The sequence below is a fragment of the Equus quagga genome, chromosome 6, assembly GCF_021613505.1.
Source record: "Equus quagga isolate Etosha38 chromosome 6, UCLA_HA_Equagga_1.0, whole genome shotgun sequence".
Taxonomy (NCBI): Eukaryota; Metazoa; Chordata; class Mammalia; order Perissodactyla; family Equidae; genus Equus; species Equus quagga.
This window is the reverse complement of record NC_060272.1, coordinates 131,583,265-131,610,563: the sequence shown is the minus strand read 5'-3', so window position 1 is coordinate 131,610,563 and position 27,299 is coordinate 131,583,265. Positions and strand designations below refer to the sequence as shown.

Here is a 27,299-nt window from a genome sequence, read left to right as displayed (position 1 = left end):
GCTAACATTCTATCATCAGAGTCCCAGAAGGAAAGAGAAAGAGAGTGTGGCTGAAAAAATACTCAAAGAAATAATGGTTGACAATTTCCTAAATTTGGCAAGAGACATAAAGCTACAGACTCAAGAAGCTGAGTGAAACCCAAACAGGAGAAACCCAAAGAAATCCAAACAGAGACACAACATCATTAAACTTCTGAAAAACTAAAGACGACAACAACAAAATCTTAAAAACAACCAGAGAGAAATTGTGCATTATCCATATCAGACCAAATTAATGACACCAGATTTCTTGTGAGAAACCATCAAGTCCAGAAGTTAGTGGCTCAACATTTTTCATGTGATGAAACAAAAGAACTGTCAATAATGAATCTTTTATCTAGCAAAACTATCCTTCAAAAATGAAAGGGAAATAAGACTTCTCAGATGAAGGAAAATGAAGAGAATTTGTTGCTAGCAGACCCACCTTTAAAGATTGGCTAAAGGAGGCTCCCCAAACAAAGAAATGTTATGGAATGAATTGTGTCCCCTGAAAATTCATGTTAAAATCCTAACCCCCAAGGAGACTGTATTTGGAGATAGGACCTTTTAAGGACGTAATTAAGTTTAAGTAAGGTCACAAGGGTGGGGCCCTAAATCTGATAGGACTGATAGGACTCTTCCTGGAGGAAGAGACATCAGGGGCATGCGCACATATAAAAGGCTGTGCGAGGACACAGCACAAAGATGGGCATCTACAAGCCAAGGAGAGAGGCCTGAGTGGAAACTAAACTTGCCAACATCTTGATCTTAGATTTCAAGCCTCCAGAACCGGGAAATGAATTTCTGTTTCTTAAGCCACCCAGTCAGTGGTACCTGTCATGGCGGCCCTAGCAAACTCATACAGAAAATGACAACAGACAAATGATGGGACCTTCAGAGAGGAAAGGAAGAACAATGGAATAACGAGATACAGAGGTGAACATAACAGACTGTTCTTCACCTCTGGAGTTTCTTTAACGGTTATGTTGGAAGCAAAAGTTTCACCAACTGATGTGGTGCTCGATGTACGTAGTGGAAACACTGAAGACAATTATATTTAAACAGCGGGGAAGGAAAAGGGGGTCTAAATGGAAGTATGGTTCCTAACTTCACTCAAAGGCTAAAACACTGACGCCCTGGCATCAGTAACAATAAAACACTAACCCTAGCGGGATAAATTACACAGGTATCAGGTAATACCTAGAGCAACCATCAATAAAATTATACAAAGTGGTATAAGAAAAAATGTAAATAAAGAAGAATCGAATGCTAAAAAATGTTCAAGTATCTCACAAGAAAGAAAGAAGAAAAAAACCCCCAGAGGAATGAAAAACAAAGGGGATAAATAAAAAACAAAACTAAAACAGCGGACTTAAGCTCTAACACATTAATGATTAATTTAAATATAAGTAGTATAAACACATCACTTAAAGACAGACGTCAATTATTCCTCATAAAAGTTGGAAAAAATTAAAAATTAAAAAAAGAGTGGATAACAGGACTCAATTACACGCAGTCGGTGAGAAAATAACTGCACAAATAATAACATAGATACGCAGGGAATGAAAGGATGGAAAAGACACATCATGCAAATGTGAGTAAGAAGAAAGGAAAGAATGACTACAACGTCAAAGAATGTAAACTTCAAAGGAAATTATTAGAAACAACAGCAGGCATTACATAATGATAAAGGATCAATCAGTCCACCAAGACATAGCGATCCAAAGTGTGTGCGTAGCACAGCAGAGTGCCAAAACACATGAGGCAAAACTGACAGAGATGAAGATGGAAATGGACAAACTCACAACTGTACTGGGGATTTCAAAGCCTAACTCGCGGCAATCAACAGAACTACTAGAGACCAAATCAGCAGGAGTAGAAGGAACACCACCACTGGTCTGCTGGATCTAGCAGACATTTCTAGAACTCTCCACCCAACAACAGCAAATACACACTCCATTCAGGTGCTCATGGAACATTCACCATGCAGACCATATCTGGGTCATACAAGAAACCTTAACCAATTGAAAGAATTGAAATAGAGAGTATGTTTTCTGACCATAACAGAGTCAAATTAGAAACCAATAACTGAAAGACAACAGAAAAGTCTCCGGATAATTGGAAATTGAACAACACACTTCTAAATAATCCAGGGATCAAAGAGGAAGTCTCGAAGTTAAAAAATAAAACCAAAAAATTACATTCTGCTTCAGTTCGCTGGTTCAGATCCCAGGTGCGGACCTATGCACTGCTTGGCAAGCCATGCTGTAGCAGGCGTCCCACATATAAAGTAGAGGAAGATGAGCATGGATGTCAGCTCAGGGCCAGTCTTCCTCAGCAAAAAGAGGAGGCTTGGTGGTAGATGTTAGCTCAGGGCTAATCTTCCTCAAAAAAAAAAAAATCAAAATAGGAGATCCTACGTACTGCTTAGAGTTGATAAATGAGAAATACAGGCATAATATTATTTAGACAAATATTTGGTTCTCGAGAAGAAACAAAGAGCAAATGGTTTAAGTGGTTGGCTCTTGAGAGCATGGCTGAAGACTGGAACAGTTGGGATGGAAATTCTTCAATACAATTTGATTTTTTTAACCATGTGTATGTATTACTTTGCTGACATTTTTAAATTTTAAAAGGAAAAGAACTAATGTCAAATAGCCTCATCCATATCTTTCAAAGAGTTAAAGCAAATATCTCAATTTAAGAGCCATCCAGACACTAATAATTATACTGAAAATGTGTAAGAATGAAAATAAAATTTGAGAAGTTTTTGGCCATTATTTCTTCAAATATATTTTTTTGCCCCTTTCTCTTTTCGTCTCCTCGTCTTCTCCCATACAAACATGTTGGTGTTCTTGACATTGCCCCACAGGTGTCTGAGGCTCTCTCCATTCTCCTTCACTGGTTATGCACTCTCTTCTTCAGAGTGGCTATTTTCTACTTACCTAGCTTCAAGTTCACTGATCCTCTGTTGTGTCCCTCAATGAATTATTTCAGTTATTTTATTTTTCAACTCCAGAATTTCCATTTTACTCTTTTAAAATAATTTCTTTGTTGAGATTTATTGAGTCATTGTTGTCATACTTTAATTTTTATAACCATGGTTTCCTATAGTTCTTTGAATTTATTAGTAGTAATTGCCTTGAAATCTTTGCTAAATCTAACATCTGGTGACAATCAAGATAGATTCTATTGGGTGCTTTTTATTTTTCCTGAGTATAGGTCACACTTGCTCATTTCTTTGCAAACCCTGTAATCTATGAAATTAATTCATGCTTTCTAATGTATGATCAACAACTGTGAAATTTCATGTGTGTTTGAGAATAAGCTTATTCTTTACTTTCTGGGAGTAAAGCTTGATACATTGCCATACAATCTATCTTATATCGTTTAGGTCATCTGTAGCTCTATTTATTTTTTGCCCACTTGACTCTTCTGGGATACAAGTTCAAACCTCCTATCCTTAGTGCATTTCTATTTTTCCTTGAATCTCTATAGTACCTGCTTTGTGAATGTGGATTGTGATATTCAATGCAAAATTATTCGTAACTGTTATATCATTATTTTGAACTGTGTCTTTTAGCATTACATGCTTAATGTCTATTGGCCTGAATTCTACCTAGAGACATCAGGATTACTACCTCTGTTTTCTTCTGTTTCCATTTTTCTTTATGTTTAGCCTTTCTGAGTCATTGAGTTTAGGTGTCTCTCGTATATAGCATAGTCTTACACTTCACTTTGTGAACCAACTTGAAATTTTTTCTTGGAGTAAGGCATTAAGTGATTGCACATTTACTGGTATGATTAACATATTTGGTCTCAACTCACACTGTTTTTATTGTATTTTCTAAGACGTTATACTTACTGCTTATTTTTCCCTCTGTGAGGTCTAATTTATTTTGCTTTTTTTAAAAAAAAGAATCTGGGAAAGTGTGTTTTGCTCTACTAGTTATCTTTACTCTCATACCTTTTATAATGTCCTTAATTCCTCTTTTCTTAATCTAGTATTTCATCACTTGTAAATGCCATCCCTGTATCCCATTCTCGACTCACTGAGCTGATTCTGCTTTCCCTCTGCCCCCTCCTCCCCTATTTCGGTGGCATCATTTCCATTTTGTCCATGTGTACCAGTCACATATTATTCTTCCACTTGCCCCGCCTTCTATCTTTAGTCTTATATCTAAATATATTCACTACTCATAGCTGTTCTTCTGATGAAACTTCCCCACTTACTTCTTGATTAGATGAAGCTGTCCCTAGCAGATTTCCTCAGGAAGGGTTCACGAACACAGCAGAGCTCTAATTTTAAATTCTTTTTCTATAAACTAGTTCCTTGAAAGACAGCTTTTCTGAATATAAACTGCTTGATTCACATTTCTTTTTCCTTTGAATGTCTTGAAAATGCTGCTCCACTTTGTTCTGGTGTGTGCGTTGCTGGTGAGATGTGACTACTTCCCTGCGTCCCTGACCCTTAGCCTCCTGGCCCTTCCTCCTCCACCAGGCAGCAAGCAGGGGAAGAAAGCTGCAGCGTCCTCTACAGCATAATCCGCACTGTGGGTGTCGGTTAGGGATTTTTTTTTTTTTTAAGATTTTATTTTTTTTCCTTTTTCTCCCCAAAGCCCCCCAGTACATAGTTGTACATTCTTCGTTGTGGGTCCTTCTAGCTGTGCCATGTGGGACGCTGCCTCAGCATGGTTTGATGAGCAGTGCCATGTCCACGCCCAGGATTCGAACCAACGAAACACTGGGCCGCCTGCAGCGGAGCGCGCGAACTTAACCACTCGGCCACGGGGCCAGCCCCGGTTAGGGATGATTTTATTTGACGTCGTCATAGGGATGAAGACTTGCAGATTGAGGCAGCCACAACTAGGCTCCAACATCTCTATCTCCTGGGATTCAGGTTTTATGTCCACAAGGAAAGACGGCATCAGGCCCACACATCAGATTAGCACTGTCTTATTGCATCAGTTTTAAGATTCACCTTTTCCATCCACATTATATTTCTGATATTGAAATACATGTTACAACGGATGGCATATTACAGATCACAGGGAGTTTTGTTCTTTCAGTGGTACATAAACACACACGGTCCAATTTGCAGAGTCCTGAATTTGATGAAGTACTGCTGTCTTGTCTGCCCTAACCTGTCTCCACGCCTCACTCTTCTGAGCTGGAACCTCGCTGTAGACAACAGAAAGGGAGCAGCTGTGTGGTTCTTCCCCCTCTGTGGGCAACCGTGTTGAGTAGAAATGGGCTCCAAATAGTTTCCACGCTGCTCACCCCAGCCACTGCCTTTCTCCACAAGATTACTAGAGCACGCTTTAGAATCTCTCACTGTTTCTAGAGAAATGTGTAACCTGCTTCAGATCTGAGATGACCGTTTTTTCTCAGCATTTTGCCTCATTTTGATATACATTTATCGTCTCCAGCAGATTTTTTTTTGTAGTGTACATTACTGGATTGTGGTCACTCTACAGTTTTAACAGAAAGACTTTATTTTTGTTTACAGTGTTGGTGTATTTCAAGGATTGAGATTAAACACCGTATGCTGTTCCACCATCTTTCCCAGGAATGTCTGATTTTTTTTAAGACTTTATTTTTTTTTCCTTTTTCTCCCCAAAGTCCCCTGGTACATAGTTGTATATTCTTCATTGTGGGTCCTTCTAGTTGTGGCATGTGGGACGTCGCCTCAGCGTGGCTCGATGAGCAGTGCCATGTCCGTGCCCAGGATTTGAACCAACGAAACACTGGGCCGCCTGCAGTGGAGCACGTGAACTTAACCACTCGGCCACGGGGCCAGCCCCATCTGATCATTTTTTTAAAGTAGCAATAAACATCTAGATGTTGCAATTTTGATTTAGAAAGTATTATAAAAGTAGCTGGAAAGTCACTATTCCTGTCTGTTTATAAAGGTTTCTGATATTTTTCTAGCCCTATGTGGCCAAGATTTAAATCAGTAGGAACCTAGGAAATTTCAGATACTATACATTGAAGAAGGCACTAAGAAATCAAATTACTATCTTTCAAACCTTCCTGTCCTCAGCACACACAAAGAATACCATCCTAGGTTTGCAAAAAAGGTAGAATCAAGAGACTATGCTGTTAAACACATTACATATACTAATAGACTGATTATCAGGAAGGTAGATTTATTTCATTAAAAAACAAACAAAACAGCTTCACCCCCCCCCAGTACTGTATATTCCTTTAAAGCAGCAGCAATCACAAGGCACAGATGTACGAAATACCTCAAGCAAAATAGAAACTCAACGTTAAAAAATATGTTATTTAAAAAAGATGTTGAAGATCATTCGTTAATATGAACACAGATTATAAAAATGACATTATTTATTTAGTTTTACAATTGTATTCCTTTACCTTTAATAAGACAATGGTGTAATACTTATGCACTATCTGATGGCACATATCACAGACATTTATACCCCCTGACTTGGTTTGCTAAAGAAAAAACAGATAGCTAAAGTACAGCTAAAATTTTTATTTTTAGCGCTCTCACATCCTTCTTAGCTATTTGGAATTCATAAGCTGAAAAGAAAAAGAATCCTCATTTTCATTAGCTTAGAAAAAGCCTGTAGTTATATGTCCCTAGGCAAACCCACTATCCAAAAAAGGACGGCATTCAAGATATTCTGAAATCTCAAGGACATGATTTATACTCTGGGATCATCACAATAGCCCCCTTCCTAAAACAGATTAGAAGTCAACACATAATAAATGGAAAGGTCAGTTATATTAAAGTAAAACAGGATCTGATTTAAATTATTGCTCACTTAGGAAGTATAATGACTATTCTGTGGGCAGGGATGCTAAGATTAGCTGTTAGAAATGGTATAACATCAATATTTAGTGTATATAAAAATTCTTGGATTCAAATATATTATAATGAAAAGTTTATAGTAATCGCACAAAAAGTGTTCCTTTCCAGATTAGCCACCACCGAGCTTCACGCGATGAAGACTGGAGAAGACGCGGCTGCCCTGGAGCCTCAGGGACACGCTTCTCCCAGGCCGCAGCGCTGTGCTAAGCTTTCCCGCCGCAGACCCTTTGCTAAGAAACACTAAGGAGTGCTTACAGAACCTTTCCTGCGGGAAGGGAGAGAAGATCAACTGAAGTTCCATTTCAAAACAATGACAACAAAAAAGAATATAAAATACTAGTATAATAAAACATTTAAATAGTACTAAATAGCACAATTTAAATACTAGTTATATGCTATCATTAGTTTTCCTCTTTAAAAAAATCAGTTCCCGGGCTTTTAGATGTGTTTTCTTTTTAAAAATAGCCAGCATCTTTCTCTGGGTCACACACCGAGTCCACATCCACACCGCCTGGTCACACCCGTCAGGCATCCGCAGGCCTCTTGTGGCTCCCTCGGCGGTGACCGAGGCTTGTGAGCGCGCTGTGTGGCGCGCGGCCACCAGGCCACGAGACTAAAGCAGCACAGCCTGGGCCACCTCCTTGATGGTGGCCGCAGCTCGCTCCAGCTCCTCTTCTGTCTGTTCCACGGTGACCACAACCCTAATGCTGAGAAACAAGGAAGGACACAAAACGCCAAGTGAGAGTCTATGCCGAGGGTTGGCTGTCACCTGCCCTGCCGGAGGGCGCGCAACTGGTGCACGGCCCAACCCCCGCGCCCCACTGTGCCCAGCTGCCACCTCAGCGCCCCACAGGTCCAGGGCGTTCCTCTCTGCTGTGTGTAGAGGCAGCCCGCCGCTCCGGAGTACCGCTGTGCGTGCAGTCAAGGCAAGCACGCAGGGCCTGGGGATGCCAGGAAACTGTCCTTTAAACAATCTGCTGCTTCAAGCAGTACCAGGCTCAAAGAAGGAACTGAAATTTCTCAAATTAATGAGTGGTTTATAATTCAATAAGTCATGTGAAAGTTCTGTAATTCTGTAAGGCAAGGGAGAAGTTACAAGTTTTCAGGAAACTGAAGACAAACAACAGATTGACTAGGTAATCCTACCTTTGCCCCTCACTTCCCTCTGCGAACATCGCTTCACCCACTGGACACGTTTATTGACCTGTGCTGTGCTGGGCCTGCAGTCTCAGGCTCACAGCAAACGTGGCCCGTCCAGAAATGCAGCGCCGCACCTCGGGATGGTGCAAGGAGACCCGAGGGCAGGATCCTCTGGGTGCTGTCGAGTCGCTGTCAGAGCGGCCTTCCAGAACCCTCACCCAGTGCTCCACGTCTGCACAGCGCTCCAAATCCACGTGCTCTCTGGGTCCTCCAGGCTCCCTCCCCCCGCTGCCTCTCAAACATGTGTCTGGCTCCCCAGATGTGCCTGGAGGTCTCCGCGCCACGGCAAGCCTTGCTGGAAGGCACAACGCCCACCAGGTGCCAACAAGCATGTGTGACACACTGGGTTAGGCTGAAGCATCACCTGCTCTGGGAAGCCTGAGTCCCTCCCAGGCCAGAAGCAATCACGCCCTCCTCCTCCGGGTCCTCATTGACCCCACACCATGACCCTGAACCCTCACGCCTGGGACGTCTAGCTCCTCTGACTAGGCTGTAGGTGCTCAGAGGAGAGAAGCAGGACGTTTTGTTGAAGGCACTCCAATTTTAAAATCAGGAGTCGCGGCACCTTCCCATGCAGGGCTTCTAGAACCTCTCTGGATGTCACCTACTGTTGCTTTGCTTCCCCGGGGCGGTTTACAAGTGTTTGCCCACTAGAGCATGCCACGGCGCTCCGGCCAGCGGCGGGATGAGCACCGCCACCAGATGTGCCCCTCCTGCGGGACTGCCCTCGTGCTGGACACTGCTGGCCCGGGGCGCGATGTCGCGGCGCAGGGGGCAGTACCTGTCGATGGGACTGCAGCTTCCCAGTTCATTCCCTGGGTCTCAGAGAGCTTGTTGAGTTAACTTGGGGGGTGGGGGTGGGGGCAGGGTCCTGAGGGCTTCTCAGTTAAAACTTGAAAACGCCCAGTTTAAGAACAGAAAACAGGTGATGTACTATGTTTCAATGATACACATTCTTCCTTATCCTGAGGCAGTGTCAAAAATTTTCAAATCATAATCTCACACAGAGTTTAAAGTAGGAAAGAACAGTAAGGTCATATTTGCATGTCCACCAACCTGGGCGGAGGGAGGCACTTCTCTTCCTTCTCCAGGTAGCGCGCCTGAGTCAAGGCGATGCTTCTGCTCATGCACTGTATGAAGAAAAGGAAAACGTCTGCCACCTGGACAGCAGGCGCTGCGGGGACTAGAACAGGAAGGCACACTGCAATGCCCTCCTCAACGGCAGCTTTAATTCATGTTTCCAGGCGACAAGTGCTAGAAGACACTACAGCACCACGGCATCATCGCGAGCAGCACTGTCTGCAAACTATGCCATGACCGGGTGTTTGTGCCACGCTGTCCAGGCCAGGAGCCAGGAGCCCAAGCGGCATGTGAGCACTGGGAGACATGGCGAGAACCACCGAGAGACTGGACTTTTAGTTTTACTTAATTTAAATTTAAATAGCCACAGGTAGCCCCAGGTTACCATTTTAGACAAAGCAGAGTTAGGACAGGGGGGAACAGTAGCAGGCAAACCAAGAGTTGGACTCAAGCATGACACCAGCAGCATCATTTCAGAGAGAAACTGCTCACCCTTCACATGTTAGTGACACCTCTGATTCCCGTGTGCTACATCTGGCCAGGTGCTACCAGGCACAGGGCCTCCGCTGTCACACATTTTCTACACAGCTTTCCTAGACATTAACCACCTGCCAAATTCGTAAGAAAATTAAAACATTCTTCACCAAAATAAAGAAAGCATAAAAACCAGATTAAGGTAATAGGTTACGAGGGCATCTTTTTTGGGTGATGAGAATGTTTCGGAATTAGATAGTGATGGGTGCACAACCTCATGTTGTGCAACATATACTAAAAACTACTCAATTGTACCCTTTAAAAGGGTGAATTCTGCAGTATCTGAATCATGTTTTTAAAAAAGTCAATCAGAGCCAGGGGCAGTGCAGAGGAAAGAACAGCCACTCCCAGCGCGTGGCAGCTGAGGCGTCTGCTTGAAGAGGGGCCGCTCAGTGTGCTGTGAGGCAGGCTGTCCTCGGCTAGCACAAGGTGGAAACGCCACCAGGCAACAATGCCAGACCTCTGCCCATTCCACACTCCAGATGTGTGCTTGGGAACATGGCCTCCTCCTGCAAACACCCGCACCGGCTCTGTCTCTAGCCCTGGCTAGTTAAGAAACACTATAAACCATGGCTCAGTTTGTAAAAACAGGGGTTTGTCAAGCAACTCAACAAAAACCTGGCAAAACCTCTCAGTTCTACAAAGCTTGAACAAGAGCTACAGTACCGTGATTCTCTTCTCTCCCTCAAATATTAAAAAGAAAAAGCGGAGAAGAGCGGGACAAAAGATTTTTAAGTGGGAGCTGTGAGATGCAAAGAAACCGCGAGAGCTTTCTTCTTCCTTCTTCCAGACACAGTCTGCAGAGTCCTCTGTCCTCCCCCGGAGACCCTGTTCTCCTCCCACCCAGCTCTCAGGATGCATTCCTGAGAACGGCCTGCACCGAGCTGGGAGGCACAGAGAGGATCTGGGGAGCTGGGAGCTGTCCGTGGACTCCCACCTCCTCTTTTCATTAGGAGGATAACTAATCTAGGCCAGTGCAGGATACCAGTATCGAGTCATCTCATTCACGTGCCCTCCTCTGTGTCTCTGTGGGACCAAGTAGCAGTAAGACCTAACGTGCTGCGATCTAGTGAGGAAAGAAGAGGTGGATTTACGAAGTAATCGACACCCTGGCATCTAGAGAAGGTCCACATCCCATGACATGAAGCCCGTGTGGAGAACCGTCCTGAGGGGGTCGAGGGAGACTCAGGAGGAATGGGGCATCACCGTGGACTCCAACACGGACACACGGCCCCAAGGCCTGCTTGGCAGCAGTCCAGTCTACAAAGAATATTCGGCTGTCACACAAAGGGAATGTGACGAATTGACTTCTACCGGTGTGTCCATTTAGCTTATATTTCATTTATCAATTCTTTCAGTACCACAATTGTATGAGAACTATAATCACAAGGATACTGTAGCTCCTTTTACATCTGTACACAGCTAAGCACCATTACGATAAAAACACCATGGCAGTCAAATGGGTCTGTGGGATGTTTTTTCCCTTTAAGGAGAGTCTGCCTCTTTTCTTGTCTGGAGAGCTGTACCTGAGGGGACATCTATGACATTTCCTCATCTATGACATTTCCTCACCCAGCAAAGTCAGAGCTACTCCAGCCCAATCACTCATAATCTGACACATTTCCTTAATTAGGAATCTCAGAATCTGGGTTTGGTTTTATTTTGTTTTTTTAAGACTACTGACTCTCGAAGGCCACAATTGCATGAAGCTTTCCACAAATTTGTTATTCCAGACGATGTGGTTGGCTTCACACTGCGGTCCCCCTACTGAGCAGTCACGTAACTGTGGACAAGGGCCTGACCTTCCCGAGCCACAAATGGGCAAAGACACACGACAGATGACAGCCATCACTATTACCCTGACACCTGGCAGCAGGACTCCGAGCAGGAGCCCCCAGAAAGAACCGTCAGCAGGAATGAGCAGGACAAGGAAGCAGAAGGAAGCCTGTTTACATTCTCAAATACATACTCGATGTATTTCAGAGTCAAGTGAAAGGCAGTGCTGCCCCCGGGCGCACGCGCAGTGTTGCAGGGCTGTTTGACATTGCTCTACAAGGAGCAGGAGGAGAACCCGGAGGAGAGCGAGGCGGGCAGCATGCCAGCAGACACCGCTCTACCGAACACTTAACAGCAAAGCCACCAATAGCAAATAGCAGTAAAATGACCTTCAGAAGACAAAGCCATCTAAATCAGCCTCCCAAATCAGGCATGGTCGTCCTTCTTCCTTCCCTTTTGGTGACAAGAATATTTTGACCTGTTTCTGAGCTATGTTGGGGTTCACCCCCAGCCAGCCAGCTGTCCAGTGTTGTGTGCAATCACCACACGCAATGCTGTCCCCACCTACATGTATGAAAGCCTGGCTTTGTACATGGTAAGCAATGGGTTTTCTAGAAGGCTCATTATTCAGAGCAGAAGCAAAGTATCTTTTCGTATGACATGGCATAGGACAGAACTTCAGTGTGAGCTGAAAGTGGACCCAACGGGATAAGCTGCAGCCTGTGAGCAGGGACGTGCTACAGACCCCACTGGGTGGGCCAGACATCTGGAAGGCGCCCCAGAAGAACAATTCTCTGTCACCAGAGGGGTGACCAGTGACTTCCATCATACCCTTATCTCTTAGAGCAAAGAGATCATTCTTAAAAATGACACTTAAAAACTGCTTGGGTTCAGGCTAGACGTGGTACGAAGAGATTCACTCAAATAACTAGGTACTTACTTGATTTACAATTTCCTGAAGTAGCTTAATGTCCTTTTCTCGTGACCCAGTGCTCTCTTCTAGCTGCAGGTGCAAGGCTGGAGAAAATGACTCTCCTACCACTTTCAATCCAGAAATGCTAAAGGAGGAAACACACACACAAGCATAAATCCCTTCCAGGCTCAGACAACTGACACAGAAATAATTTTACAAAGACTGCATGAATGAATGTAAGAGAAACTTGTGACTTTTACCAGAAACATCCTGTGGTGGGACTCTAATGGTGACAGAGAAAGGTGACCTGCGTGCTCTGGGCAGTGCTTCCAATCTAGGACACCCTGCAATGCTAATTCTGTGAGCATGGGTGGGAAGAAGGCTCCGTCCCAGGAGATGTCTCGGGCTCACACCTCACAGAAAATACAAGAGTCACCCCCGGTCTCCCATCAGGAGATCTGCAGGCCCTGCTCCCTCACCCACCTGCGCTCAGATGGCCCCCTCCTCACAGGCCGGCTCCCCACCATCCCCGGGGGCTTCCCTCATCCCTCACTTTAGGGAAAAGTCTGTGTCGCCAATGTCTGTCACTCACTGTTTCCTGCACGGACTACTTACTACAACCGATCATGTGACATCTCCCTGCTTATCACCTCCGTCTGCAGTTTTTTATCTTGTCTTTCATAAACTACAGGGATGATTCCTCACAGTGAAGATGTTATATTTGGTCACCAGCAATATGCTTAGATTGTCAAGTTTCCTTCTCATTTGCATGTTTAATTTTAAATTTTACTTGAATTATGATTATTTTCTTTTTTAAGATTAACAGCGTAGAAATCTGCTGCTTCTCAGGCAGGAAGAGACACTTCTTTAGGAGTGAAATCCTATATTTTCAAATGATTATTACAGATGTCATGAGAACTGTAGGCCATATTATCTAGTTAGGCTCATTTAAAGTCCATTTTTATTCTATAATAAAAATATTGTTTGATTTTTGACCTCCCTCCTAGGACACAAATGGTGATACATGTCTATTTGAAATTGGGTGAAATATTTTAGATTGCTTTCATTTAGTTTTGTTTTACATAGAAAGACTTGCCTTTCTTTTATAATGAAATGAGCACAAAAAGCACTTGGTTGCATATTTTATTCCTCAAATATGTTTAGGACTTAACAAGCTTTTACTGAATGACTACTGTGTGCCAAGTATCACGTGAGGTGGCGGAAGCTCACCTCACCTGCCATTCAAAGCACCCCTGAGCGTTACCAATTTGTGGCTCCTCTCTTCAAATGTAATAATCACGCTAAGATCTCTCAATAAACCAGATGGCAGATTTGAATCACAGAATCCTACAATCTAGGGCTTCTGGAATGTGGGGGAACCTTCTAGATTAGTTGTTTTACTAATGTAGAAACTAAGCAATATGCTTCCAAACTCCATTTCCTAGGTGAATTCTGCATGTGTTAAACTTGTACATAAAGAAGTATCAATTGTTTTAGGTCCTGTACTCTCAGGGAGAACTTAAAAAATTGCTTTTCAAATAGCACTTCGTATGCATTAAATTGCCTGGATTTTCCTTAATACATAAAAGGCACCTGCAGCCCAGTGGAGCTTGTTATTCGATCAAACAGGCTCATCTCACATGTTGAGGGGGGCAGGCTGGTGTGAATAGGAATGACACAAGATGCCCTCTTTCTGGCTGCCTGGATGCCGAATGTCAGATAAAAGTTTAACTACAACCAAATGGACACCAAAGTACAGGTCGATTCAGAAACTCAGAAGCTGTGTTTCAGAGCCTATTATACTTTTTAAAGAAAAATTTGGGCGAGTCTTATTTTATCCAAATGGGTAAATACTAAGCAGAGGGCAAGGTGCAGGGAGAGAGCAGTCAGCAGTTCAGACATGGTCTCCATCACCTGCTCAGTGTGGCGAGAGTGCTGACATGGATAACTATCTGTTAGAACCTGGGGACTCTTCAAGTTTCCAGCAAGGAGTCAAACTAGCACAGGCTGCTGACTTCCTCCTCCAAAAGCAACCTCAGAGATGAGAAAAGTGAATCACTGACCAGAGGACACTAAAAGAATCACCTAGAACACTGAAAACACTGCCTTTGAAAATATTTATCTTTTAGATATTTATTGGAAAATAAGAAATAAAACCAACAACCTAAATATAAGAAGCAAAGAGTAAGAACACAATTCAATGAAACAAGAAAAATATGGAAGAAATCAATTAAGAAAATAAATATAATAAACAAAAAACTGAACAAAATCAAACTTAAAAAATTGTGGTAGGCAAAATCCTGGAAAGGTTATCATAAAAATGGAAAAGACAGAAATAGAAAATAAAAAGGGGAAATAATATAGACTCAAGAGAGAGAATTGCAAAGGAGGCCCAACCCAAAGGCCCCAAACCTAGAGATCCATAGAGGGGGTCCTGCTCTGAAGAAATAATTTCCAATTTCTTCCAACTGTGAAGAAAAAAACAAGCCTAGAAGTCTGATGGATATGAGATCAGTTTAGAGAAAATAATATTCTTATAAATCAGCAATAATGAAGTAGAAAATATAAGAGAAAAAACAACCCCATTCATTAGAGCAACAAAATCTATAGGTTATCTAGAAATTCCCCTTAGAGGTCCCATAAAGATACAAAGGTTTCAGGGAAAAATTTTCGGATTCCATTAAAGGACACAAAAGAAGATTCAAGCAGGTGGAGAGATCACGTTCATGGATGCAAAATTCTCTCCATATTAATCAGAAAATTTGATGCAATTACAATTAAAATTCTAGAAATTTTTCAATCGAACTTGAATTTATTCCAAAACTTATATAGTGATAAAAACAGATATAGCAATAAAAAGTCTGAGGATTGAGCAAATAAACCAATGAAGTGGAAGGGAGAGTCAAAAAACAGATCCAAGGGCCAGCCCCATGGCATAGCAGTTAAGCTCAGTGCACTCCTCTTTGGCAGCCCAGGTTTGTGGATTTGGATCCTGGGCATGGACTTGCACCACCTGTCAGCCATGCTGTGATGGTAACTCACATATAAAGTGGAGGAAGACTGACACAGATGTTAGCTCAGGGCTAATCTTCCTAAGCAAATAAAAGAGGAGGATTGGCAAGAGAGGTTAGCTCAGGGCTAATCTCCCTCAGCAAACAAAAAAACTCACCAAAACACCAGATCCAGGTAAAAATGGGAAACTGGTACATGACAGAGACAGTAGGCAGCACCAATCAATACAAGAACGGATGTGGTGTTTAGGTGATATTTACAACCTGACCACACTAGTCTTAAAACAAACCAGACATCCCTGTCTTGATCCCATTTCTTCCTCTACCCACTATCCCATTTCTCCATTCCTCTTCATGGCAAAACTCCTCAAAATGGTTATCTAAGCTGTGTCCAATTCCTCCTTCCCAGTCTTTCTGGAACCTGCTTTGACGAGGCCTTCTGCCTCCACCACTGCCCTGAAATTGCTCATCAAGTTGCAATCATCTCCACACTACAGAATCAAAGGATCAATTCTCAGTTCTCTTATCTGCTCTATCAGCACAGCACGGCTGACCTGCTACTGACGCACAGTCTTCACTTGGCTTCCAGAACCTTAGACTCTTCTGGTTTGCCTCTTCCTCACTGGCCACTCTCCACCTCCTTGGCTGGTTTCTGACTTCTTCACACTGAAATGCTTGAAATACTCTCTATATGCTAACGACTCAAAAGTGTATCTCAAGCTCAGGCCTCTCCCTTAAACTTCAAATTGAATAGCCAAATGCTGCTCTCTACGAGATGTCTGAAAGCTCTTCAAGCTTAACATACCCACCACGGACTTCTCCAACAAAGGAACCTCCCCAAACAGTTCTACCCATCTCACTCTCTAGCAACTCCATCTAGCTGCTCAGAACAAAGACCTTAAGATCAACTTCGAGTCTTCTCTTTCTCACTCACCCTGCACAGGAACTTCAGGCAAATCCAGCTGGCTCTCTCCTCAAAGTACACCCCAAATCCAAACACTTCCCACTGCTACTATGACGTCAGAGTCACCATCATCTTACGCACACAGCACTCCAACAGTCTCCTCGCTGGTCTCCTTGCCTCTGTACTTGTCACCATGTAGTCTACTCTTCACACCACCTAAGAGTAATTTTGCTGAGACATAAATTTAGTCATGTCATGCCACTCTTGCTCAGAACCAAGAGAAGGCTTCCTCTCTGAGCCAGGTTCTTGTCGTGGCCAACAGGGCCCTGCATACTCTGGCCCCTGTTATCTGGCCCTTCTCTTCTACTAGGTGCCCCCACCTCTCCCCTCTTGCCACAGTGGCCTCCTTGCTGTTTCGTTTCCAGTTCCCTCTAAACATCTAGACACCTGCACAACGTGCTCCCACACCCCCTTTACTGCGTTTGGTATGAGGTGCCTGTGGAGTCCTCCAAGTAGAGATACTGAATAAGCCACTGGATGTGGGACCTGGTGCCCTAAAGAGCGGGATAGACTGGAGACACAAATTTGTGAGCTGCCCATGTAGAGATGTTATGAAATGACTTGAAGCTCCAGGTGTGGAAGAAGACGGTTCTCCAAGAAGGTAACAGCGAAAAGAGGGGCAAGGACTAAGCCCTGAAGAGGAGGATGTTAAAAGAAAGCCTTCAGAGGAGACTGAGATGAAACAGTTCAAAGAGGCAGAAGAAAAACTAGAAGTGTGGCGGCATAACGGAAGCCAAGGAAGAAAGAGCTGTAAGAAGGAAAGGGTGGCCAACCGTGCTGAAAGCGAATGAGGCAAACAAGATGGGCTTTGAAGAGCACCCGATGGACTTAGCCACACGGCAGTCACCGGTGACCTCCAAAGGAACGGTCTGGGCCAAGTGTAAGAGTCGAGGCAGATTTCAGCGGCTTCAAGTGTAAATGAGAGGCAAAGATGTGGAGAAGGCAGAAACAACTCTGGAAAACATCAGCTACAAGGAGAAGCTGGCTGGTGTTCTGAATTTACAGTGACTCCAAAGGGCTGTATTGATACATTAATATTTCATAAACCAATGTAACTGGAACCAATACAAATAATATTCCTCTCCCATAAATCATGCAAGAACTTTTTTACTATCACATAGACACACCCAGAACTTTAATTATTTCTGCCTCTACTTTATCTGGAACAGGTGTGATCTGCTCATTTATCAACTGTCCTTTCCTTTTAGTAAAGTCTCAAGTTTCCCTATCTGGCAATAGAGATAGGACTTTCATGACCGAAAAGGCACGTTTCATCTTAGGAAAGGCAAAAAGAAACACTTTGGGCAACATGAGATAATTTTCTTTAGGGCCAGAAATCTGCCTGAGGATGTTACTAGACTCAATTTTTTTCTCAGCTCTAGAGGAATCTTAAAGAACTACTCTTGTGTAGTTAAAACAAACAAAAATATTCACAAGGTTCGCTTCAATTTCACTTCTTTTCTTGTATGAATTTAAAATAAAACAGTAACCTTCTAAAGGGTGACATGGACAGTATGAACCCAATGTTATCTAATTACACAGCATACGATTATATCTTTTTATCTGTATAGATGTAGAGAGATTCTCCAATGGTTATTTCTCGTGGTAGGATGTTGAGTTAATTATTTTCATTTTTGTATCTTCTGTATTGCTATAGTACTTTATTATTATTAATTATATTATATTTTTATAATATATATTATATATAACATTTTTATAATATACATTATATTACATATATATTATTATATTATTATTAATGAGCTTGTATCATTTTTAGAAAAACAAAGTCACGATTCTTTAAAATAATGACAAAGTGAATGCTCTGATTTTACATACACAGACCAATTTGCGTGAACTGAGTTTTTGGTTTCTTAGTTGCAATTCAGTCAAATTGACCCAAGCCTATAAAATATACCCAAAACCAAAGAGGTGACAGTCAAAATTATTCATTTGTTGTTTAAATGTGGTGCAAACTTTAGGTTGGCTGAAAACATATGAAACTTACCCTTGTAAAGCTTTGTGAATCCGTTTGCACTTTTCCTTCAACACTGCAAAAAGGCCTGAAAAAGAAATACATTTGATAGTATATTTGAAAGATCTGATTTTACTAATTCAAAATATGTTTAAAGATTTAGTTCAAGTTCATCAATTTAAAATGCTGCAAATCCTTCCACATACTAATAACACACAAACGGACAGCCAGTAACTCTCTGAAGGCCCCAGCTCTCGTCTTTGGCACATACCAACTGGCGCCTCTGCACCCCACTCTCAGCAAAACCTAGGATGAGGTTTTTCACAACAAAACAATGGCTCTTGCTCTTATCAAGATTCTATAAATAATCTGGCTAAGAGTAAAGGGGAACAAATATATTACTTATTTCTGGACCCTAAACAATTTGGTAAAAAATAGACACTGCAGTAATGTTTATGATCTTTTCCTTGATATTTTCACTTTATTGGAGGAAAATTCAAAAATTATAATAGCTGCATAGGAGGCGAGAGTGCCAGGCCACCTGACTAGCAAGCACATGAATGTGCACATAGACACACACATGCTTCCTGATTCTCTGACTTAAAACCAATGTTGAAAATTTAGAAATTTAGAAAACTTAAAATTTAGAAATACCAAGTAAGGCTGCTTTTTCCATTTTCATTTCAGGCTTTGGTGAGGAGGTGTGATCACAGCCAAAAGCCACATTTTAAATTTAGCTGACTTTGCCTGTTAAGTAAGTTTAATGGTTGGTAAACCAGGTTTGGCCTCAGTACCCAATGATGATTCAAAGGCTGAGGGGGAAAACTAGACAACAGTTATAAAATTACATATACCAAAAATGAGTAGTACATTTCAGCTAATTTCTCAAAAAACAACAAACCAAAGGATGAGTGGCCTGGAGCTGAGCTGTCCTTCAGGCATCTCCACCCACCAAGGGAGCCAGCCGCACTTTGGCTCCAGCTCCAGGAACAGGAGAGAAGCTCTAAACTGAACCCCGAGAGAGGGACACCTCCACTGCCATTCTTATAAATGCCAGATGATAATGTAATTTAGAGCCAGAGCTTTGTCTGGTAAATAATTTCTTGTGGTTAGTACCTCCAAAAGCACACCAGTAGCACGGCTAATGTAAGCTGCAAGGTCTTTGATATCCCAAGTTTAGAAGGTGATACCTGGATTCTCCTCCATGATGTTGAGGGCCTCGATGGCTGCAGCAGCTAACAGGGGAGGCAATGAAGCTGAGAAGCAGTATCCCTGGCCGGAAAGTCGCTGAGAAGAAACAAACAAATTAAAAACAAAAATCTAAAGTAACCAATCTCTGCACCACCTCCTGGACAGTGTACAAGAGGTAAGAAGGAAGATCCAGGTATGTATAAAAGTCATACATGCAACCAACATGAGGCTTTTTTAAAAAGGGAGATAATTTCTAAATATAAATATTTTGAGTGATGTTTTAAGAAATCGCCTTATAAACTAAGTTAGAATTAAATTCTGTAATTAGAAGTTGAAATTCTGAGGTGACTAATGGAGCAATTAGTTTCAGTTTTTGCTTTTATTCTTAAAAAGAACCCACCTGATGGTCAATTACAAAAGACCTGCCACAGCAGAAACCCCCGATAGAAGCGAGTGAATTCTCCATGTTGGCACTGATAAGATCAATATCATCAATCTGCCAGAGAAGAGAGACAGTGGTAGTTATTCCCCAATTTAAAGAAAAAGAAAAAGACCAATGACAAGCCTAGAGACAAAATCACTACTCATGTCAACATCTGGATTCAGACAAACTGCGTGAAAACAAAGGAAAAACCATACAAAGTCTATTGTTAAAAGGACTGATGATGTTTCAAAGCCTGCCTCTCAAAGTGTCTCACTTTATACTTTTTTTGCCATTTCAGCATGCACTGACAATTTATTCACAGTGGAAGAGATAAGTTAAAAGAAGATGAAATCCAAAACTGTTCAATACTAAAAACATTCAGAGGTACAAAATACCTCTTGCTATAACAGTGGTATAGCTGGCCTTCCCCATAAAAGGTACCTGAGACAAATAAAAACAAACCTATCAGTTTTGAGCACTTTTTCCCACATTCGATTTACCCTTCATCTTTTCAGAAGTGAAACCAATTTATCCGAACATCATAGCAATTGAATCTTTGACCAAAGTGGACCAACTGGGCAGTGGAGAATCTAATGCGGCCCGTGGGCTTCTGAGTTCCCACTATCCTCTCAACTCCTCAGGATGCCTCTGATCCTCACCTTCTGAGTACCCACTATCCTCTCAACTCCTCAGGACTCCTCTGATCCTCACCTTCTGCTCCAGCCTCCAGCGCCAAGTTCCATCCTGGTACACAGCAGCCATACAATAATTACTCACTGATGGCTGTGATAATGACTGGTCAAATCACATCTGGTGTTTTTCTAAGTGTTCCAGAGATCCAACAAGGAAACCTGAGTCCTCTTATTCTTTTCTTTTTTAAAAAGCTTTTATTATGAAAAAACGCAAACATATACAAAAGCAGAGAGAACAGAATAAAGAATTCCCACCACTCAGATTCAATAATTATCAACTCATGGACAATCTTGTTCCATGTACAGATTCCTACTGCCCTCATCATTTCTTTGGAGCAAATCCCAGACTTCACATGGTTTCATCTATAAATATTTTAGTGGGCACTTCTGAAAGATATGGATTCTTTCAAAAACATAATCATAAACTATTATCACACTTAAAAACTGAAAAATTTCTTAATATTATCAAATATTCACTGTTAAAAATCTCTAACAAAGCTTGTTGTTTTTTTCATGTGTGTGAGCTAACGTCTGTTGCTCATCTTCCTCCTTGTGCTTGAGGAAGATTATCCCTGAGCTAACATCTGTGCCCATCTTCCTCTATTTTGTACGTGGGACGCCACCACAGCATGGCTTGACAAGCAGAGTGTAGGTCTGCGCCCAGAATCCAAACCTGTGAAACCCGGTCCACTGACGCAGAGTGTGCAAACTTAACCACTACACCACCGGCTGGCCCTAACAAAGCTTGTTTTTTACAGTATTTGTTTGAATCAGGATCCAAACAGGGTCCATACATTCTGCACTCAACTCAAGCCCTTGTAAATATTACCTCCATGACAACTGCTGAAAGCAGAAAACTAGAACAGTGAGTTAGACAGTGCTTTTTTCTTCTTTAAAATTTTCATGCCTTAAAAATTGCTCTAGGGGCCGGTCTGGTGGCGGGCGGTTAAGTTTTCACATTCCGCTTTGGTGACCTGGGGTTCACTGGTTCGGATCCGGGGTGCAGACCTACCCACTGCTTGTTAAGCCATGCTGTGGCAGGCGTCCCACATAAAATAGAGGAAGGTGGGCCAGATGTCAGCTCAGAACCAATCTTCCTCAGCAAAAAGAGGAGGTTTGGTGGCAGATGTTAGCTCAGGGCTAATCTTTCTCAAAAAAAAATAAATTGCTCTAGTGTAAATTTTGCTTGAATTACATCTCCACTTACCTTAAATCCCTCAGCACACTTAACTGCCAAATGTCAGTGTGTCTCTGAGGCTATGCTTCAACCTAACTGTGTGTGACACGCATTCTGCTCTACGTTTCTCTCTAGGACTGCAGCTGTTCTAGGATGATTTTATGTTTTATAGTTCAAATCTTTAACAGAGGTTGCAAAACTTTCATGCACACGATTTGGAGAAAAACTTCCTTCCACCCACCCACACAGTGGTGGGTGAAGACAGGTCCTGCAGATGGACCGATGTCACTCTTTGCTGAGGCTCCAGGAGCACAAACCACTAAGACTGGGGGCAGTTGGGGCTCATTTCCCTTCAGCAAAAGAAAACATGACAAACTCACTCCAGTCGTCTGGGATCTTGAGGGGCTTTGCTGAATCTGTGGCAGTGGTGTTTCTGACACCATAGGTATAAATATGTACATATGAAAAGAGGTGGGACTCTATCAACCCCATACACACAAATTACAGAGAATACAGAATTTTAAAGATTAGAAAGATTATCCTTCCACTGCCATCAAAAATACTTTCTAAAGGACTACTTAGGAAATTCTTACTAATTTTAAGAAAAAGACAGAAGGCAAATTTAACTACTTCTAGAGAAGAGACATTGAAAGTCAGGATCAAATGCCGCCACGTAAACAGAACACAAATTCTATGATTGGCCGCTCTGAGTTTACAGGCTCCGAGGGAAGATGGGGGCCCCTGGTCTGGCTGACCGGATCCTCTGTGGGCTCTGCAAAGTGACAGACACCAAAGTTACACGACCCTGCACGTCGATGAGGAGCACTGTCTTCCACCTACGAAACCTGCCCAGCAGGATGGAACTTCATGTTTTCTATATGAGGGGATGTTCCAAAAAGGGAGAACTTACATTGATTCCAAAATGTTCGGTGACTCCTCGGCCATGCTCCCCCAGTACTCCAAATGAAAGGCTTTCCTCCAGAAAGATCCTTGCTTTGTATTTGTATTTCAACTTAACCTAAGTGGTAAATAAAATACATATATATTTAAAAATACATATATATTTAAAACACTGGCACATATATTCACCATATAAAATATACTGGGAAGAATGAAATTAAACCTAAGATAAAAGGGAGGAAAAAAAAGCATGTACAGTTGATCCTCAATATTGGTGAATTCGTATTTGTGAGTCTCCAAATCTGTAACCCCAAAATCCATACTCAGGGCATGTGCACAGAGCAGTGAACACATGGAGTCTCCTGACGCGCGCGTTCCCACCGAGTTGCACAGGCTGCTGCTTCAGCTCAGACCGTGAACAAGAGCACTGCTCACAGTCTGTTTACTGCCATGCTTTTCACCTTGTGTGCTTTTTGTTGTTTACAATGGCCCCAAGCATAGTGCTGCAGTGCTGTGCAGCGTTCCGAAGGGCAAGGAAGCTTTGACGGGCCTTATGGAGATGCTTCCTTCTGGCATAAGTCACAGCGCTGCTGCCTGTGAGCTCAGTGTGAATGAATCAACAACACATATTAAATAAGGTGTGTGTAAGCAGAAACACACATGAAGCAAGGTTATGTACTGAGCGACTGACAAAAACGTGACCAGAGGCAAGCAGAAAACTAACTCTGTTTTTGCCCCGGGGGCGACAGTTCAGTATTTGGTAATTCAGTATTTGCAACATGTTCATAGAGCATAACTATATATACTTTACAGGACATAACTGCCATGAAGAATGAGAATCCACTGTACTTCTATTTATTTATTTGAGGAAGACTAGCCCTGAGCTAACATCTACTGCCAATCCTCCTCTTTTTGCTGAGGAAGTCTGGCCCTGAGCTAACATCTGTGCCCATCTTCCTCCACTTTATATGTGGGACGCATACCACAGCGTGGCTTGCCAAGCAGTGCCATGTCTGCACCCAGGATCCAAACCAGCGAACCCCAGGCCACTGAAGTGGAACGTGCAAACTTAACTGCTGAGCCACCAGGCTGGCCTTATATTTATTTTTTTTTAAAGATTGGCACCTGAGCTAACATCTGTTACCAATCTTCTTCTTCTTCTCCCCAAAGCCTCCCAGTACATAGTTGTATATTCTAGTTGCAGGTCCTTCTGGTCCTGCTATGTGGGACGCCGCCTCAGCATGGCTTGATGAGCAGTGCTAGGCCTGCACCCAGGACCCAAACCAGTGAAACCCTGAGCCGCCAAAGCAGAGTGTGTGAACTGAACCACTCAGGCACGGGGCTGGCCCCAAGAATCCACTGTACTTTAGCTGCTCTAAAATGATTCAGTTTAACTCAGCAATACAGATTGCACAGTGCCAATTTCTAAGGAGGGAGATGTTAAGACCTTATGAGTATAGACAACAATCTATCTGTTAAATACTGGTATGATAACACATAAAAACTCCTGGGGAAATGCTACACGTATTCTTCCCTCAGTGGCACCGTGTTTTAATTTGGATTCATAGCATTTCTTAACATAGAAGTTGTTTTCATTAATATGTTTTTCAATCTGTTTTTCCCTTTGCTTTGAAGCTTATAAGAAACTCCTTTCTCATCAAAGGTTTAGATGCTTATTTATCTATATGTACTCCTAATTATTTCTTTTTTTCTTTTTTGTTTACACATCGGGAAGCTGAATATATGCATGTTTGTGTATGGGTTTTTTCCCCCTAATGTTTAACTGAGTTACCCCTGTAGGATGTCACAACTGAATTAAAATACAGTGATTATCAGGGCTGGCACTCTAACCTAACGGTTAAGTTCGGCACGCTCTGCTTTGGCAGCCCAGGTTCAGTTCCCAGGTGTGGACCTACACCACTCGTCGGCAGCCATGCTGTGCTGGTGACCCACACAGAAGGCCTATCTGCCAAACAGTCCGAATAGTAAAATAATGAATACACACAGCTGCTCACCAATTCTGGAAGAGGACAGATAGCTCCAGTATTCACATACAGCCCTTCGGCCACAATGAAACGTCGGGTCACACGAGCCTTGCGAGGATTCTTTAAAAGGAAAAAAAGGATGTTTTAAATTTCAGTAACTCCAAACACAAAATCTGTTTCATGTTCCCTAGCATTTTCACCTTATAAGATTTAGTCATCAAAATCAATCAATCAATCGTTTGAATGAATTTCAAGCTCAAGGTTTGAGATCCCATTATTTTGAAACAAAAAACAGTGCTTTCTTCTCTGACATTTTTCAGTTCACACTATGAACTAGGCAACCTCACATGCACAAACTACTTAGGCCTTCTGAGAACACTAAAATACAAATAAACACTCTAAGCCCGGAATGATGGGAAAGGGGCCCAAGGGAACTTTCTGGGGGGATGGTGATATTTCAGGTCATGATGGGGCCATGATGCCTGGGTTACACGGGTATAACCATTGGTCAAAATTGTATGGTTAGAGTTTGTGGATTTCAACATTTGCCAATTTTGCCTAAAATAAAAAGAATTATAATGATGACAAGCATCATCATCATAGAGATGGAGTGGGAAGTTAGATGGAGGTTCAGATGACAGATGAACGGTGGAATGTTGATAACAAAGCTGGGAGAAGGCTATAAGGGGCTTCACTATACTATCGTGTTTCCTTTGAATGTGCCAGAAATTTTCCATAATAAAAAGTTAAACAGACAAACCCTGCTCTCCCTTATCTACCAAAAAACCAAATGGAACCCTTTTCCTTCCTTACTCCTCAACACAGGGTCAAGTAAAACTAGACTATGACCTCTGACCTCATCCAGTGATGTCTGAAGGCAGTGGGGTGGAGAGGCTTTTTCAAACAACATGCATCTTCCCACACCCCACTGATGGCAAGTCACTGATAAACCACTAGCACTGCTGAATGTATAGATGCTGCAGATATGCCGGGCTGAAAAAACACTGAGACCCATAGATAGAGTTTGCCACTACCTTCTGATTCAAAGGCTTCTTGCCTCTAAGCTTCTGTCTAATGCACAACAAGAAACTCTGCTTTCAGGGGTGTTTTAGAACCCACAGACATTACACTTAGAAAAGCGTCTGCTGAAGTGTGCACAAGTATGCATGGCTGAGTTTTCTTGGTTGTCTTCACTCTGTCGTCAACTCAAACCCAAAGGCCGTGGGTCTGCTGGGGGTCACGGATAAGGACATGGGGCATCCTGCCTCTCCCTGCCTTTCAAAAATGAAAGGCATATTTTTCTTATGATTTTAAAATAGTCAATGTAGGAATCTTGAGAAATTGAAAACTACAAAAAAGAATTTACAAATTAGCTCACCACACCACACATTGATATTTTGTCTTTCTTGTAAATACGTAACTTTATAAGTTACTTTGTTCAAATCAAGATTTCACTGCAACAGTTTCAGGACCTGAGTATTAAAAATATTATGTTGTGAGCATTTCCGCAATCTTAATATTATTTAAAACATGATTTTAATGGAGATATCATATTACACTTGTGGACATACCAGAAATTATTTAACTATCCCCCTAATGTTGGATTTAGGTTGTTTCCCTCATTTTGTCCCTTTCACATCGCATTGTGACTATCCTTCACTCTTTGACATCACTTGTGATTATCCTCTGAAGACAGCACCCCAAATATAGGTCCAAGGGCATGGATATGTAAGAATCCTCGACTATTTGCCCGTTTACCCTCTAGAAAAGCTGTGCCAATTGAAACTCTCCCCAGAGTTCCAGGAGGGCCTTTGTCTCATCACACACATCAGTGTTGGCTCTGATTATTACTATTAAAAATGTTCCCTAATTGGACAGGCAAAAACTTCTAGCCTAATTTCTCTCATTATTAGTGAGGCCAGGTTATTTTTTACTTGCTCCTAGTTATTTGTATTTTTTCTATGGACTGCTGTTTTTAACTACTGTGCTTTTTTTTTTTTTTAAGAAAAATTAATACGGAACAAGAGAATCCTAGAGGAAAAGGAATGGAAAACCATTTATGAACCACAATACTTGTGAATTTGACCAAAAAACGTTTGACCCAAATCTGGGTTAAACTGCAACATTTTAATTCACTTTCAAAGGAAAGACAAGCATTTAACATTTATTACAATGCAAAAATGAAAGTGAAAAAGAATTATTTCTAAAAACCAAAATGTAAAGTTACTTAGGAAGCCTCTTTTTGGCAGGAAAATGTGGTAAAAATTAATTAGTAAAAAGGTAAAAACTATAAAATGGAAATAAAATTCAAGATAATTGTATTTCTTGTTACTCATAAAAAAAGTTCCACTGATTATAAATCTTGTAAAACACACACACACACAAAACTTGAATATGATGCTTTCCAAATTTGTACAATACTAACTTGGTAAAATAAACTCTACAGCAGACTGGTTCATTGGTCACACTTTCCAAGGCAGTGTTCTTCAATCTGGCAGCATTCTATTACTGAATCAGAACAAAGGCCATTTTTTTTACAATTTGTAGAAAGAAATTCATCAGTGAAACGGTCTCAATCTGAAGATTCCCTACAGATTCTTCCAAATTGTGTAACTATGAAA

At 42.0% G+C, this 27,299-nt stretch overlaps 1 protein-coding gene across 1 annotated transcript in view; it reads right to left on the bottom strand.

Moving 5' to 3' along the window:
* Nucleotides 1–6,150: 6,150 nt before the first annotated feature.
* Nucleotides 6,151–27,299, bottom strand: part of LOC124241035 (serine palmitoyltransferase 1) — a 47,546-nt gene continuing 26,397 nt past the window's right edge. Inside the window, exons 8-15 of the mRNA XM_046664519.1 lie at nt 24,709–24,798; nt 22,704–22,811; nt 19,901–19,996; nt 19,500–19,596; nt 18,343–18,397; nt 12,387–12,504; nt 9,113–9,186; nt 6,151–7,563 (exon numbers count right to left, since the gene is read on the bottom strand). Of these exons, the coding sequence (XP_046520475.1) occupies nt 7,470–7,563; nt 9,113–9,186; nt 12,387–12,504; nt 18,343–18,397; nt 19,500–19,596; nt 19,901–19,996; nt 22,704–22,811; nt 24,709–24,798 (732 nt within the window). The 3' untranslated portion in view covers nt 6,151–7,469. The remainder of the gene's footprint in view (nt 7,564–9,112; nt 9,187–12,386; nt 12,505–18,342; nt 18,398–19,499; nt 19,597–19,900; nt 19,997–22,703; nt 22,812–24,708; nt 24,799–27,299) is intronic.